The following is a 19,262-nucleotide window of genomic DNA, read 5'->3' as shown; positions in this document are numbered from 1 at the left end:
CCAATACTGGACTACAGACAGGATTCACTACATGTTCCAATACTGGACTACAGACAGGATTCACTACATGTTCCAATACTGGACTACAGACAGGATTCACTACATGTTCCAATACAGGACTACAGACAGGATTCACTACATGTTCCAATACTGGACTACAGACAGGATTCACTACATGTTCCAATACTGGACTACAGACAGGATTCACTACATGTTCCAATACTGGACTACAGACAGGATTCACTACATGTTCCAATACTGGACTACAGACAGGATTCACTACATGTTCCAATACTGGACTACAGACAGGATTCACTACATGTTCCAATACTGGACTACAGACAGGATTCACTACATGTTCCAATACTGGACTACAGACAGGATTCACTACATGTTCCAATACTGGACTACAGACAGGATTCACTACATGTTCCAATACTGGACTACAGACAGGATTCACTACATGTTCCAATACTGGACTACAGACAGGATTCACTACATGTTCCAATACTGGACTACAGACAGGATTCACTACATGTTCCAATACTGGACTACAGACAGGATTCACTACATGTTCCAATACTGGACTACAGACAGGATTCACTACATGTTCCAATACTGGACTACAGACAGGATTCACTACATGTTCCAATACTGGACTACAGACAGGATTCACTACATGTTCCAATACTGGACTACAGACAGGATTCACTACATGTTCCAATACTGGACTACAGACAGGATTCACTACATGTTCCAATACTGGACTACAGACAGGATTCACTACATGTTCCAATACTGGACTACAGACAGGATTCACTACATGTTCCAATACTGGACTACAGACAGGATTCACTACATGTTCCAATACTGGACTACAGACAGGATTCACTACATGTTCCAATACTGGACTACAGACAGGATTCACTACATGTTCCAATACAGGACTACAGACAGGATTCACTACATGTTCCAATACTGGACTACAGACAGGATTCACTACATGTTCCAATACTGGACTACAGACAGGATTCACTACATGTTCCAATACTGGACTACAGACAGGATTCACTACATGTTCCAATACTGGACTACAGACAGGATTCACTACATGTTCCAATACTGGACTACAGACAGGATTCACTACATGTTCCAATACTGGACTACAGACAGGATTCACTACATGTTCCAATACTGGACTACAGACAGGATTCACTACATGTTCCAATACTGGACTACAGACAGGATTCACTACATGTTCCAATACTGGACTACAGACAGGATTCACTACATGTTCCAATACTGGACTACAGACAGGATTCACTACATGTTCCAATACAGGACTACAGACAGGATTCACTACATGTTCCAATACAGGACTACAGACAGGATTCACTACATGTTCCAATACAGGACTACAGACAGGATTCACTACATGTTCCAATACAGGACTACAGACAGGATTCACTACATGTTCCAATACAGGACTACAGACAGGATTCACTACATGTTCCAATACAGGACTACAGACAGGATTCACTACATGTTCCAATACGGGACTACAGACAGGATTCACTACATGTTCCAATACGGGACTACAGACAGGATTCACTACATGTTCCAATACGGGACTACAGACAGGATTCACTACATGTTCCAATACAGGACTACAGACAGGATTCACTACATGTTCCAATACAGGACTACAGACAGGATTCACTACATGTTCCAATACAGGACTACAGACAGGATTCACTACATGTTCCAATACAGGACTACAGACAGGATTCACTACATGTTCCAATACGAGGACTACAGACAGGATTCACTACATGTTCCAATACGGGACTACAGACAGGATTCACTACATGTTCAATACAGGACTACAGACAGGATTCACTACATGTTCCAATACGGGACTACAGACAGGATTCACTACATGTTCCAATACGGGACTACAGACAGGATTCACTACATGTTCCAATACGGGACTACAGACAGGATTCACTACATGTTCCAATACGGGACTACAGACAGGATTCATACATGTTTCAATACAGAACTACAGACAGGATTCACTACATGTTCCAATACAGGACTACAGACAGGATTCACTACATGTTCCAATACAGGACTACAGACAGGATTCACTACATGTTCCAATACAGGACTACAGACAGGATTCACTACATGTTCCAATACAGGACTACAGACAGGATTCACTACATGTTCCAATACAGGACTACAGACAGGATTCACTACATGTTCCAATACAGGACTACAGACAGGATTCACTACATGTTCAATACAGGACTACAGACAGGATTCACTACATGTTCCAATACAGGACTACAGACAGGATTCACTACATGTTCCAATACAGGACTACAGACAGGATTCACTACATGTTCCAATACAGGACTACAGACAGGATTCACTACATGTTCCAATACAGGACTACAGACAGGATTCACTACATGTTCCAATACAGGACTACAGACAGGATTCACTACATGTTCCAATACAGGACTACAGACAGGATTCACTACATGTTCCAATACTGGACTACAGACAGGATTCACTACATGTTCCAATACAGGACTACAGACAGGATTCACTACATGTTCCAATACAGGACTACAGACAGGATTCACTACATGTTCCAATACAGGACTACAGACAGGATTCACTACATGTTCCAATACTGGACTACAGACAGGATTCACTACATGTTCCAATACAGGACTACAGACAGGATTCACTACATGTTCCAATACAGGACTACAGACAGGATTCACTACATGTTCCAATACAGGACTACAGACAGGATTCACTACATGTTCCAATACAGGACTACAGACAGGATTCACTACATGTTCCAATACAGGACTACAGACAGGATTCACTACATGTTCCAATACGAGGACTACAGACAGGATTCACTACATGTTCCAATACAGGACTACAGACAGGATTCACTACATGTTTCAATACAGGACTACAGACAGGATTCACTACATGTTCCAATACGGGACTACAGACAGGATTCACTACATGTTCCAATACGGGACTACAGACAGGATTCACTACATGTTCCAATACGGGACTACAGACAGGATTCACTACATGTTCCAATACTGGACTACAGACAGGATTCACTACATGTTCAATACAGAACTACAGACAGGATTCACTAGCATGTTCCAATACGGGACTACAGACAGGATTCACTACATGTTCCAATACGGGACTACAGACAGGATTCACTACATGTTCCAATACGGGACTACAGACAGGATTCACTATATGTTCCAATACAGGACTACAGACAGGATTCACTACATGTTCCAATACAGGACTACAGACAGGATTCACTACATGTTCCAATACAGGACTACAGACAGGATTCACTACATGTTCCAATACAGGACTACAGACAGGATTCACTACATGTTCCAATAGAGGACTACAGTCAGGATTCACTACATGTTCCAATACGGGACTACAGACAGGATTCACTACATGTTTCAATACAGGACTACAGACAGGATTCACTACATGTTCCAATACGGGACTACAGACAGGATTCACTACATGTTCCAATACGGGACTACAGACAGGATTCACTACATGTTCCAATACGGGACTACAGACAGGATTCACTACATGTTCCAATACGGGACTACAGACAGGATTCACTACATGTTTCAATACAGAACTACAGACAGGATTCACTACATGTTCCAATACAGGACTACAGACAGGATTCACTACATGTTCCAATACAGGACTACAGACAGGATTCACTACATGTTCCAATACAGGACTACAGACAGGATTCACTACATGTTCCAATACAGGACTACAGACAGGATTCACTACATGTTCCAATACAGGACTACAGACAGGATTCACTACATGTTCCAATACAGGACTACAGACAGGATTCACTACATGTTCCAATACTGGACTACAGACAGGATTCACTACATGTTCCAATACTGGACTACAGACAGGATTCACTACATGTTCCAATACAGGACTACAGACAGGATTCACTACATGTTCCAATACAGGACTACAGACAGGATTCACTACATGTTCCAATACTGGACTACAGACAGGATTCACTACATGTTCCAATACAGGACTACAGACAGGATTCACTACATGTTCCAATAGAGGACTACAGACAGGATTCACTACATGTTCCAATACAGGACTACAGACAGGATTCACTACATGTTCCAATACAGGACTACAGACAGGATTCACTACATGTTCCAATACAGGACTACAGACAGGTCTGATGGACTTTATTAAAGTGTCTTGCTGTGGTTCTGCAGAAGATTGCGGTTCTATTCCTGACATTTGCACGTGCAGGAGTTGGTGTCGGAGAAGTTGAGCGTCCAGCAGCTCAGTGTGGAGTTAGAGAGACTGAATGAAGAACTGGAGAAGGTTGGACTGACCCGAGAAAGACTTCTGCAGCAGGAGCAGTCTCTGGAGGAAAGGTAGCTCAGAACCACACCATTAAGTGTCCAGTCTCTCTGCAACACACACACACTAATAGGGGGACATTCAGAACCACACCATTAAGTGTCCAGTCTCTCTGCAACACACACACACTAATAGGGGGACATTCAGAACCACACCATTAAGTGTCCAGTCTCTCTGCAACACACACACACTAATAGGGGGACATTCAGAACCACACCATCAAGTGTCCAGTCTCTCTGCAACACACACACACTAATAGGGGGACATTCAGAACCACACCATTAAGTGTCCAGTCTCTCTGCGACATTCAGAACCACACCATCAAGTGTCCAGTCTCTCTGCAACACACACACACTAATAGGGGGACATTCAGAACCACACCATTAAGTGTCCAGTCTCTCTGCAACACACACACACTAATAGGGGAACATTCAGAACCACACCATAAAGTGTCCAGTCCCTCTGCAACACACACACACTAATAGGGGGACATTCAGAACCACACCATAAAGTGTCCAGTCCCTCTCCAACACACACACACTAATAGGGGGACATTCAGAACCACACCATTAAGTGTCCAGTCCCTCTGCAACACACACACACTAATAGGGGGACATTCAGAACCACACCATTAAGTGTCCAGTCTCTCTGCAACACACACACACTAATAGGGGGACATTCAGAACCACACCATAAAGTGTCCAGTCCCTCTGCAACACACACACACTAATAGGGGGACATTCAGAACCACACCATTAAGTGTCCAGTCTCTCTGCAACACACACACACTAATAGGGGGACATTCAGAACCACACCATTAAGTGTCCAGTCTCTCTGCGACATTCAGAACCACACCATCAAGTGTCCAGTCTCTCTGCAACACACACACACTAATAGGGGGACATTCAGAACCACACCATTAAGTGTCCAGTCTCTCTGCAACACACACACACTAATAGGGGAACATTCAGAACCACACCATAAAGTGTCCAGTCCCTCTGCAACACACACACACTAATAGGGGGACATTCAGAACCACACCATAAAGTGTCCAGTCCCTCTCCAACACACACACACTAATAGGGGGACATTCAGAACCACACCATTAAGTGTCCAGTCCCTCTGCAACACACACACACTAATAGGGGGACATTCAGAACCACACCATTAAGTGTCCAGTCTCTCTGCGACATTCAGAACCACACCATCAAGTGTCCAGTCTCTCTGCAACACACACACACTAATAGGGGGACATTTAGAACCACACCATCAAGTGTCCAGTCCCTCTGCAACACACACACACTAATAGGGGGACATTCAGAACCACACCATTAAGTGTCCAGTCTCTCTGCAACACACACACACTAATAGGGGGACATTCAGAACCACACCATTAAGTGTCCAGTCCCTCTGCAACACACACACACTAATAGGGGGACATTCAGAACCACACCATTAAGTGTCCAGTCTCTCTGCAACACACACACACACTAATAGGGGGACATTCAGAACCACACCATAAAGTGTCCAGTCTCTCTGCAACACACACACACTAATAGGGGGACATTCTGGGATGGATCCAGTACCAAGTAAGTACCGGGCGAGTCTTACCCTTACAATACGGTTGACTTGGTTCTTCACACCTTACTCACCTCACACCTTACTCACACCTTACTCACCTCACACCTTACTCACCTCACACCTTACTCACCTCGCACCTTACTCACCTCACACCTTACTCACCTCACACCTTACTCACAGCTTACTCACCTCACACCTTACTCACACCTTACTCACACCTTACTCACCTCACACCTTACTCACAGCTTACTCACCTCACACCTTACTCACATCTTACTCACCTCACACCTTACTCACAGCTTACTCACCTCACACCTTACTCGCACCTTACTCACCTCACACCTTACTCACAGCTTACTCACCTCACACCTTACTCACACCTTACTCACAGCTTACTCACCTCACACCTTACTCACATCTTACTCACCTCACACCTTACTCACATCTTACTCACCTCACACCTTACTCACAGCTTACTCACCTCACACCTTACTCGCACCTTACTCACCTCACACCTTACTCACAGCTTACTCACCTCACACCTTACTCACACCTTACTCACACCTTACTCACCTCACACCTTACTCGCACCTTACTCACCTCACACCTTACTCACAGCTTACTCACCTCACACCTTACTCGCACCTTACTCACCTCACACCTTACTCACAGCTTACTCACCTCACACCTTACTCACACCTTACTCACACCTTACTCACCTCACACCTTACTCACAGCTTACTCACCTCACACCTTACTCACATCTTACTCACACCTTACTCACAGCTTACTCACCTCACAGCTTACTCACCTCACACCTTACTCACCTCACACCTTACTCACAGCTTACTCACCTCACACCTTACTCACACCTTACTCACACCTTACTCACCTCACACCTTACTCACACCTTACTCACACTTTACTCACCTCACACCTTACTCACACCTTACTCACACCTTACTCACAGCTTACTCACAGCTTACTCACCTCACACCTTACTCACACCTTACTCACAGCTTACTTCCAAAACCACATCTGCATCCAGGCAGGGAGCTCACACCTTACTCACACCTTACTCACACCTTACTCACCTCACACCTTACTCACACCTTACTCACCTCACACCTTACTCACACTTTACTCACCTCACACCTTACTCACACCTTACTCACACCTTACTCACAACTTTACTCACCTCACACCTTACTCACACCTTACTCACAGCTTACTTCCAAAACCACATCTGCATCCAGGCAGGGAGCTCACACCTTACTCACACCTTACTCACACCTTACTCACACTTTACTCACCTCACACCTTACTCACACCTTACTCACACTTTACTCACCTCACACCTTACTCACACCTTACTCACAGCTTACTTCCAAAACCACATCTGCATCCAGGCAGGGAGCTCACACCTTACTCACACCTTACTCACACCTTACTCACCTCACACCTTACTCACACCTTACTCACCTCACACCTTACTCACACTTTACTCACCTCACACCTTACTCACACCTTACTCACACCTTACTCACACTTTACTCACCTCACACCTTACTCACACCTTACTCACAGCTTACTTCCAAAACCACATCTGCATCCAGGCAGGGAGCTCACACCTTACTCACACCTTACTCACACCTTACTCACACTTTACTCACCTCACACCTTACTCACACCTTACTCACACCTTACTCACACTTTACTCACCTCACACCTTACTCACACCTTACTCACAGCTTACTTCCAAAACCACATCTGCATCCAGGCAGGGAGCTCACACCTTACTCACACCTTACTCACACTTACTCACCTCACACCTTACTCACCTCACACCTTACTCATACCTTACTCACACTTTACTTACTCACACCTTACTCACCTCACACCTTACTCACACCTTACTCACACTTTACTTACTCACACCTTACTCACACTTTACTCACCTCACACCTTACTCACCTCACACCTTACTCACACCTTACTCACACTTTACTTACTCACACCTTACTCACACCTTACTCACCTCACACCTTACTCACACCTTACTCACACTTTACTTACTCACACCTTACTCACACCTTACCTACACTTTACTCACCTCACACCTTACTCACCTCACACCTTACTCACACCTTACTCACACTTTACTTACTCACACCTTACTCACACCTTACTCACCTCACATCTTACTCACACCTTACTCACAGCTTACTCACCTCACAGCTTACTCACCTCACACCTTACTCACCTCACACCTTACTCACACCTTACTCACACTTTACTTACTCACACCTTACTCACACCTTACTCACCTCACACCTTACTCACACCTTACTCACACTTTACTTACTCACACCTTACTCACACCTTACTCACCTCACACCTTACTCACAGCTTACTCACCTCACAGCTTACTCACCTCACACCTTACTCACCTCACACCTTACTCACACCTTACTCACAGCTTACTCACCTCACAGCTTACTCACCTCACACCTTACTCACCTCACACCTTACTCACACCTTACTCACACTTTACTTACTCACACCTTACTCACACCTTACTCACCTCACACCTTACTCACACCTTACTCACACTTTACTTACTCACACCTTACTCACACCTTACTCACCTCACACCTTACTCACAGCTTACTCACCTCACAGCTTACTCACCTCACAGCTTACTCACCTCACACCTTACTCACCTCACACCTTACTCACACTTTACTCACCTCACACCTTACTCACACCTTACTCACAGCTTACTTCCAAAACCACACCTGCATCCAGGCAGGGAGCTCACACCTTACCTTCTTAACCTAGCAGTTAGCACAATAGATGATTAGAGTAAACAATGGATGGATGCTAAAAGTGGGGGTAATAATCCATTTGAGATGTTTTGCAAGTCAGACATGGATGATTGTAAAATGGATTAGTAAAGATGAATAATGATTGTAAAGAAGGTGATGTTGTAATGAGCCTTCATGGATTAGTAAAGATGAATAATGATTGTAAAGAAGGTGATGTTGTAATGAACCTTCATGGATTAGTAAAGATGAATAATGATTGTAAAGAAGGTGATGTTGTAATGAGCCTTCATGGATTAGTAAAGATGAATAATGATTGTAAAGAAGGTGATGTTGTAATGAACCTTCATGGATTAGTAAAGATGAATAATGATTGTAAAGAAGGTGATGTTGTAAAGAACCTTCATGAGTCCTCAGCCACACATCCACCACCTTCTTCATCTTAACTTGAACTTTTGATCACATTTGCATTCATTTCATTAATGGGGGAATTTTTATTAGTCTTTACTATTAGAAAAGCATTGTTTTTTACAAGTGAGAAACACTTACTTAGTGAAACCAAAAGAAATGTAAATTGTGTGTGTGTGTGTGTGTCAGCAAATACAAGCTGCTTGAATCCCGACTTGAGGAAACCGTGCAAGAGGCGATGAAGATGAAAGAAGGGAAGTTGGCCAGCCTGCAGAAGAAAGTGGAGGAGAGCAACACACACAACACAAAAGTGGAGGAGAGCAACACACACAACACAAGTCTACGTGCTGAGCTGGCCGCTGTAAGTCACACCTGGATTCACACAACTCTAACTATTATCTTACATCTTCATCTTTGTCTCTATGTACACTATACTGACATCACTTTGTGTGTGTATGTCTACTGACTACACTGTGTGTGTGTATGTATACTGACATTCTTTGTGTATGTATTTATGTATACTGACACCTCTTTGTGTGTGTATGTCTACTGACAACACTGTGTGTGTGTGTATTTATGTATACTGACACTCTTTTTGTGTGTATGTATGTATACTGACAACTATTTGTGTGTGTGTATGTATTTATGTATACTGACACCTTTGTGTGTGTATGTATTTATGTATACTGACAACTATTTGTGTGTGTGTATGTATTTATGTATACTGACAACAATGTGTGTGTGTGTGTATTTATGTATACTGACACCTCTTTGTGTGTGTATGTATTTATGTATACTGACACCTCTTTGTGTGTGTATGTATTTATGTATACTGACACCTCTTTGTGTGTGTATGTATTTATGTATACTGACAACAATGTGTGTGTGTGTATTTATGTATACTGACACTCTTTTTGTGTGTATGTATGTATACTCACAACTATTTGTGTGTGTGTATGTATTTATGTATACTGACACCTCTTTGTGTGTGTATGTATGTATGTATACTGACACCTCTTTGTGTGTGTATGTATTTATGTATACTGACAACTATTTGTGTGTCTGTATATATTTATGTATACTGACACCTCTTTGTGTGTGTATGTATTTATGTATACTGACACCTCTTTGTGTGTGTATGTATTTATGTATACTGACATCACTTTGTGTGTGTATGTATTTATGTATACTGACAACTATATGTGTGTGTGTATGTATTTATGTATACTGACACTCTTTGTGTGTGTATGTATGTATACTGACAACTATTTGTGTGTGTGTATGTATTTATGTATACTGACACCTCTTTGTGTGTGTATGTATTTATGTATACTGACATCACTTTGTGTGTGTATGTATTTATGTATACTGACAACTATATGTGTGTGTATGTATTTATGTATACTGACACTCTTTGTGTGTGTATGTATGTATACTGACAACTATTTGTGTGTGTGTATGTGTTTATGTATACTGACACCTCTTTGTGTGTGTATGTATTTATGTATACTGACAACTACTTGCGTGTGTATGTATTTGTGTATACTGACACCTCTTTGTGTGTGTATGTATCTATGTATACTGACAACTATTTGTGTGTGTGTATGTATTTATGTATACTGACACCTCTTTGTGTGTGTATGTATTTATGTATACTGAAAACTATATGTGTGTGTGTGTATGTATTTATGTATACTGACACCTCTTTGTGTGTGTATGTATTTATGTATACTGACACCTCTTTGTGTGTGTATGTCTACTGACAACACTGTGTGTGTGTGTATTTATGTATACTGACACTCTTTTTGTGTGTATGTATGTATACTGACAACTATTAGTGTGTGTGTATGTATTTATGTATACTGACACCTTTGTGTGTGTATGTATTTATGTATACTGACAACTATTTGTGTGTGTGTATGTATTTATGTATACTGACAACAATGTGTGTTTGTGTATTTATGTATACGGACACCTCTTTGTGTGTGTATGTATTTATGTATACTGACACCTCTTTGTGTGTGTATGTATTTATGTACACTGACAACAATGTGTGTGTGTGTATTTATGTATACTGACAGTCTTTTTGTGTGTATGTATGTATACTCACAACTATTTGTGTGTGTGTATGTATTTATGTATACTGACACCTCTTTGTGTGTGTATGTATTTATGTATACTGACAACTATTTGTGTGTGTGTATGTATTTATGTATACTGACACCTCTTTGTGTGTGTATGTATTTATGTATACTGACAACTATTTGTGTGTGTGTATGTATTTATGTATACTGACACCTCTTTGTGTGTGTATGTATTTATGTATACTGACATCACTTTGTGTGTGTATGTATTTATGTATACTGACAACTATATGTGTGTGTGTATGTATTTATGTATACTGACACTCTTTGTGTGTGTATGTATGTATACTGACAACTATTTGTGTGTGTGTATGTATTTATGTATACTGACACCTCTTTGTGTGTGTATGTATTTATGTATACTGACAACTACTTGTGTGTGTATGTATTTGTGTATACTGACACCTCTTTGTGTGTGTATGTATTTATGTATACTGACAACTATTTGTGTGTGTGTATGTATTTATGTATACTGACACCTCTTTGCGTGTGAATGTATTTATGTATACTGACAACTATTTGTGTGTGTATGTATTTATGTATACTGACAACTATTTGTGTGTGTGTATGTATTTATGTATACTGACACCTCTTTGTGTGTGTATGTATTTATGTATACTGAAAACTATATGTGTGTGTGTGTGTATGTATTTATGTATACTGACACCTCTTTGTGTGTGTATGTATTTATGTATACTGACATCACTTTGTGTGTGTATGTATTTATGTATACTGAAAACTATATGTGTGTGTGTGTGTATGTATTTATGTATACTGACACCTCTTTGTGTGTGTATGTATTTATGTATACTGACATCACTTTGTGTGTGTATGTATTTATGTATACTGACATCACTTTGTGTATGTATGTATTTATGTATACTGACACCTCTTTGTGTGTGTATGTATTTATGTATACTGACATCACTTTGTGTGTGTATGTATTTATGTATACTGACATCACTATGTGTGTGTATGTATTTATGTATACTGACACCTCTTTGTGTGTGTATGTATTTATGTATACTGACATCACTTTGTGTGTGTATGTATTTATGTATACTGACAAGACTGTGTGTATGTATTTATGTATACTGACACCTCTTTGTGTGTGTATGTATTTGTGTATACTGACAAGACTGTGTGTATGTATTTGTGTATACTGACAAGACTGTCTGTATGTACAGTATACTGACACCTCTTTGTGTGTGTATGTATTTGTGTATACTGACAACTATTTGTGTGTGTATGTATTTATGTATACTGACAACTATTTGTGTGTGTGTATGTATTTATGTATACTGACAACTATTTGTGTGTGTGTATGTATTTATGTATACTGACAACTATTTTTGTGTGTATGTATTTGTGTATACTGACAACTATTTGTGTGTGTATGTATTTTTGTATACTGACAACTATTTGTGTGTGTGTATGTATTTATGTATACTGACAACTATTTGTGTGTGTGTATGTATTTATGTATACTGACACCTCTTTGTGTGTGTATGTATTTATGTATACTGACATCACTTTGTGTGTGTATGTATTTATGTATACTGACAAGACTGTGTGTATGTACAGTATACTGACATCACTTTGTGTGTGTATGTATTTGTGTATACTGACAAGACTGTGTGTATGTACAGTATACTGACACCTCTTTGTGTGTGTATGTATTTGTGTATACTGACAAGACTGTGTGTATGTACAGTATACTGACACCTCTTTGTGTGTGTATGTATTTGTGTATACTGACAAGACTGTGTGTATGTACAGTATACTGACACTTCTTTGCAGGGTTGTGATTCATCTACAATAAGCATATCATTATTCAACATGTAACATAATGAAGAATCATAGTGCAAACTGTTGTTCTATAAAAATCCATGTTTTATTATTTTCTAAGCCAGGTCTCTAAAGTGGGGTGGAGCTTCTTTGTATTGGCCCTTGCACTTTAGTAAAAGTATGATGCATGTAATATATTGTTAGACAATAATGACCTGGGGGAAAGATGCTTGTTTTGCCGTAGCAGAATAGGATGAAAGCTATGTAGCACTTGGCTCCATGCTGGGAGACCAGGAAAGAGCCCTGTCTTGTTTCTTTTACATGAATACATTTACAATGTTATGCAGAGGTGTACTTCAAACAATTTTATAGACAAACTAGAGGAGACAATTCCTGAAGGAATGTCATGTGTGAACGCTCCAATGCTGAAGTGGAAGTGAAATGCTGACAGAATGTAGTGTGAATGGAAGAAGAGTTGGAATGTTGAAGAGTTGCAATTTACAGGAAAAGGGGAATTAGCTGTGGAAGTTGTGAAAGTGTTAGTTGGAATGTCCAGCATGAGTGGAATGTGTTGATGTTGGAATGCTTTCAATAGCTGGAAGAATGTGGGAATTGTGCAACTTGGAAACATGTCCCATTCATTTCAATGGGAACTACCTGGAAAGTTGGGAATGTTGGGAAAAGTGGGATGTTTTTGGAAATTATTAAGAGCATGAATGTTTTGAATTACTTGCTGCTGGAATTGTTTAAATGGAATCAAGAAATGTTGAAGTTGTAACATTTTTTTATTGAAAAATGGTATTATGGAATTTTGGGAAAGACAGGAAATTTTCAAATTCTGTTTTTTTGTCCTGACTAAGAGGAAGTTTTGACAATGGAAATGGGTTGACTTTTGTGAACGGCGTCATGGCACTGAAACAGGAATTCCTGGAACTGTGTTGAATGTGGAAACATGCTTGTTTGAATTTCCAGGATGCATTGAATGTGTTGATGTTGGAATGGCTTGAAGAATGTGGGAGTGGAAGCTTGAAAAATGGATCATTCCTTTTGAATATGTATATATTAAATATAAAGTATGTTCTCCTTCCTGGGGGGAGGAACACAATATTGAGGATGTATTAAATCAATACATCCTTACTCTACTATTTTGGAAATCAACTGGATAAAGAAGTTAGGAACTTTACAATTTCCACAATAGTGATTTATATGCTGAGTCACTATTGTGCATCCCAGGTTTCAACAAGTGCGTGCTACACCAATGTAGAAGTATCTAAAGGTGTGCTCCACTCTACAGAAATGTAGAAAAGTGGAGATGTGTGGTAGAGTGTAGATAAAAGTGTAGATGTGTGCTAAAGTGTAGATGAGGGATGAGTGATGCTAAATGTCATCCAACATGTTGTTCCTCAGGCTCTCCAGAAAGGAGAAGTCTAAGTCTAAATGTCATCCAACATGTTGTTCCTCAGGCTCTCCAGAAAGGAGAAGTCTAAGTCTAAATGTCATCCAACATGTTGTTCCTCAGGCTCTCCAGAAAGGAGAAGTCTAAGTCTAAATGTCATCCAACATGTTGTTCCTCAGGCTCTCCAGAAAGGAGAAGTCTAAGTCTAAATGTCATCCAACATGTTGTTCCTCAGGCTCTCCAGAAAGGAGAAGTCTAAGTCTAAATGTCATCCAACATGTTGTTCCTCAGGCTCTCCAGAAAGGAGAAGTCTAAGTCTAAATGTCATCCAACATGTTGTTCCTCAGGCTCTCCAGAAAGGAGAAGGTCCCAACTTGCAGGAGTTGTCCAAAGATGAGCGACGAGACTCGGCCACCACTGAGTTGCTTCATATCAAAGATCATCTCATTGATGTGGAAAAGAATGTAAGATGTTCTTTTTTTTCCCTTCTTATCTTTATTTATTTCAACTAATGCAGTTTGTTCTTTTCATCTACACTTATGTTCCATTTGTGTGTGTTTGCTGTGCTCCTATGCTTCAGTGCAGTCTCAACACTATTTAAAGAGGACCTCATCTACAAAGCAGTGAAGTTGTCAGCTTGTGTAAATGCTAAATAAAAAGAGACCACAACAAATCCTTTTCAACTTATATTCAGTTGAATAGACTGCAAAGACAAGATATTTCATCTTCACACTGACAAACTGTTATTTTTTGCAAATAAACATGAGCTTAAAATGTAATGGCAGCAACACATAGCAAAAATTGCATTTTTACCAGTGTGTTACATGGCCTTTCCTTTGAACAACACTCAGTGCAGGTTTGGGAACTGAGGAGACACATTTTTGAAGTGGAATTCTTTCCCATTCTTGCTTGATGTACAGCTTAACTTGTTCAACAGTCTCCTGCCTCATATTTTAGCCTGCACACATTTTCAATGTCTGGACTACAGGCAGGCCAGTCTAGTACCTGCACTCTTTTACTATGAAGCCACGTGGCTTGGCATTGTCTTGCTGAAATAAGCAGGGGCGTCCATGATAACAACATATGTTGCTCCAAAAGCTGTATGTACCTTTCAGCATTAATGGTGCCTTCATAGATGTGTAAGTTAGCCATGCCTTGGCCACTAATACACCCCCATACCATCACACATGCTGCCTAGAACACTTTCACCCTACAACAATCACTAATACACCCCCATACCATCACACATGCTGCCTAGAACACTTTCACCCTACAACAATCACTAATACACCCCCATACCATCACACATGCTGCCTAGAACACTTTCACCCTACAACAATCACTAATACACCCCCATACCATCACACATGCTGACTACAACACTTTCACCCTACAACAATCACTAATACACCCCCATACCATCACACATGCTGCCTAGAACACTTTCACCCTACAACAATCACTAATACACCCCCATACCATCACACATGCTGACTACAACACTTTCACCCTACAACAATCACTAATACACCCCCATACCATCACACATGCTGACTACAACACTTTCACCCTACAACAATCACTAATACACCCCCATACCATCACACATGCTGCCTAGAACACTTTCACCCTACAACAATCACTAATACACCCCCATACCATCACACATGCTGCCTAGAACACTTTCACCCTACAACAATCACTAATACACCCCCATACCATCACACATGCTGCCTAGAACACTTTCACCCTACAACAATCACTAATACACCCCCATACCATCACACATGCTGCCTAGAACACTTTCACCCTACAACAATCACTAATACACCCCCATACCATCACACATGCTGACTACAACACTTTCACCCTACAACAATCACTAATACACCCCCATACCATCACACATGCTGCCTAGAACACTTTCACCCTACAACAATCACTAATACACCCCCATACCATCACACATGCTGACTACAACACTTTCACCCTACAACAATCACTAATACACCCCCATACCATCACACATGCTGCCTAGAACACTTTCACCCTACAACAATCACTAATACACCCCCATACCATCACACATGCTGCCTAGAACACTTTCACCCTACAACAATCACTAATACACCCCCATACCATCACACATGCTGCCTAGAACACTTTCACCCTACAACAATCACTAATACACCCCCATACCATCACACATGCTGCCTAGAACACTTTCACCCTACAACAATCACTAATACACCCCCATACCATCACACATGCTGACTACAACACTTTCACCCTACAACAATCACTAATACACCCCCATACCATCACACATGCTGCCTAGAACACTTTCACCCTACAACAATCACTAATACACCCCCATACCATCACACATGCTGCCTAGAACACTTTCACCCTACAACAATCACTAATACACCCCCATACCATCACACATGCTGCCTAGAACACTTTCACCCTACAACAATCACTAATACACCCCCATACCATCACACATGCTGCCTAGAACACTTTCACCCTACAACAATCACTAATACACCCCCATACCATCACACATGCTGCCTAGAACACTTTCACCCTACAACAATCACTAATACACCCCCATACCATCACACATGCTGCCTAGAACACTTTCACCCTACAACAATCACTAATACACCCCCATACCATCACACATGCTGCCTAGAACACTTTCACCCTACAACAATCACTAATACACCCCCATACATCACACATGCTGCCTAGAACACTTTCACCCTACAACAATCACTAATACACCCCCATACCATCACACATGCTGCCTAGAACACTTTCACCCTACAACAATCACTAATACACCCCCATACCATCACACATGCTGCCTAGAACACTTTCACCCTACAACAATAGCTAATACACCCCCATACCATCACACATGCTGCCTAGAACACTTTCACCCTACAACAATCACTAATACACCCCCATACCATCACACATGCTGCCTAGAACACTTTCACCCTACAACAATCACTAATACACCCCCATACCATCACACATGCTGCCTAGAACACTTTCACCCTACAACAATAGCTAATACACCCCCATACCATCACACATGCTGCCTAGAACACTTTCACCCTACAACAATCACTAATACACCCCCATACCATCACACATGCTGCCTGGAACACTTTCACCCTACAACAATCACTAATACACCCCCATACCATCACACATGCTGCCTAGAACACTTTCACCCTACAACAATCACTAATACACCCCCATACCATCACACATGCTGCCTAGAACACTTTCACCCTACAACAATCACTAATACACCCCCATACCATCACACATGCTGCCTGGAACACTTTCACCCTACAACAATCACTAATACACCCCCATACCATCACACATGCTGCCTAGAACACTTTCACCCTACAACAATCACTAATACACCCCCATACCATCACACATGCTGCCTAGAACACTTTCACCCTACAACAATCACTAATACACCCCCATACCATCACACATGCTGCCTAGAACACTTTCACCCTACAACAATCACTAATACACCCCCATACCATCACACATGCTGCCTAGAACACTTTCACCCTACAACAATCACTAATACACCCCCATACCATCACACATGCTGCCTAGAACACTTTCACCCTACAACAATCACTAATACACCCCCATACCATCACACATGCTGCCTAGAACACTTTCACCCTACAACAATCACTAATACACCCCCATACCATCACACATGCTGCCTAGAACACTTTCACCCTACAACAATCACTAATACACCCCCATACCATCACACATGCTGCCTAGAACACTTTCACCCTACAACAATCACTAATACACCCCCATACCATCACACATGCTGCCTAGAACACTTTCACCCTACAACAATCACTAATACACCCCCATACCATCACACATGCTGCCTAGAACACTTTCACCCTACAACAATCACTAATACACCCCCATACCATCACACATGCTGCCTAGAACACTTTCACCCTACAACAATCACTAATACACCCCCATACCATCACACATGCTGCCTAGAACACTTTCACCCTACAACAATCACTAATACACCCCCATACCATCACACATGCTGCCTAGAACACTTTCACCCTACAACAATCACTAATACACCCCCATACCATCACACATGCTGCCTAGAACACTTTCACCCTACAACAATCACTAATACACCCCCATACCATCACACATGCTGCCTAGAACACTTTCACCCTACAACAATCACTAATACACCCCCATACCATCACACATGCTGCCTAGAACACTTTCACCCTACAACAATCACTAATACACCCCCATACCATCACACATGCTGCCTAGAACACTTTCACCCTACAACAATCACTAATACACCCCCATACCATCACACATGCTGCCTAGAACACTTTCACCCTACAACAATCACTAATACACCCCCATACCATCACACATGCTGCCTAGAACACTTTCACCCTACAACAATCACTAATACACCCCCATACCATCACACATGCTGCCTAGAACACTTTCACCCTACAACAATCACTAATACACCCCCATACCATCACACATGCTGCCTAGAACACT

The 19,262-nt window shown here is 41.3% G+C and overlaps 1 protein-coding gene across 1 annotated transcript in view; it reads right to left on the bottom strand.

Annotated features, from left to right (window-relative positions):
- The window catches only part of LOC133542215 (protein Daple-like), a 301,998-nt gene that overhangs the window by 30,912 nt on the left and 251,824 nt on the right, over positions 1-19,262 (bottom strand). Inside the window, exons 8-9 of the mRNA XM_061886112.1 lie at positions 9,537-9,579; positions 4,470-4,547 (exon numbers count right to left, since the gene is read on the bottom strand). Coding sequence (XP_061742096.1) covers positions 4,470-4,547; positions 9,537-9,579 — 121 coding nt within the window. The remainder of the gene's footprint in view (positions 1-4,469; positions 4,548-9,536; positions 9,580-19,262) is intronic.

This window comes from Nerophis ophidion, linkage group LG24, assembly GCF_033978795.1.
Source record: "Nerophis ophidion isolate RoL-2023_Sa linkage group LG24, RoL_Noph_v1.0, whole genome shotgun sequence".
Classification (NCBI taxonomy): Eukaryota; Metazoa; Chordata; class Actinopteri; order Syngnathiformes; family Syngnathidae; genus Nerophis; species Nerophis ophidion.
The sequence above is the reverse complement of the archived record's forward strand: the minus strand, read 5'-3'. Positions and strand labels throughout refer to the sequence as shown.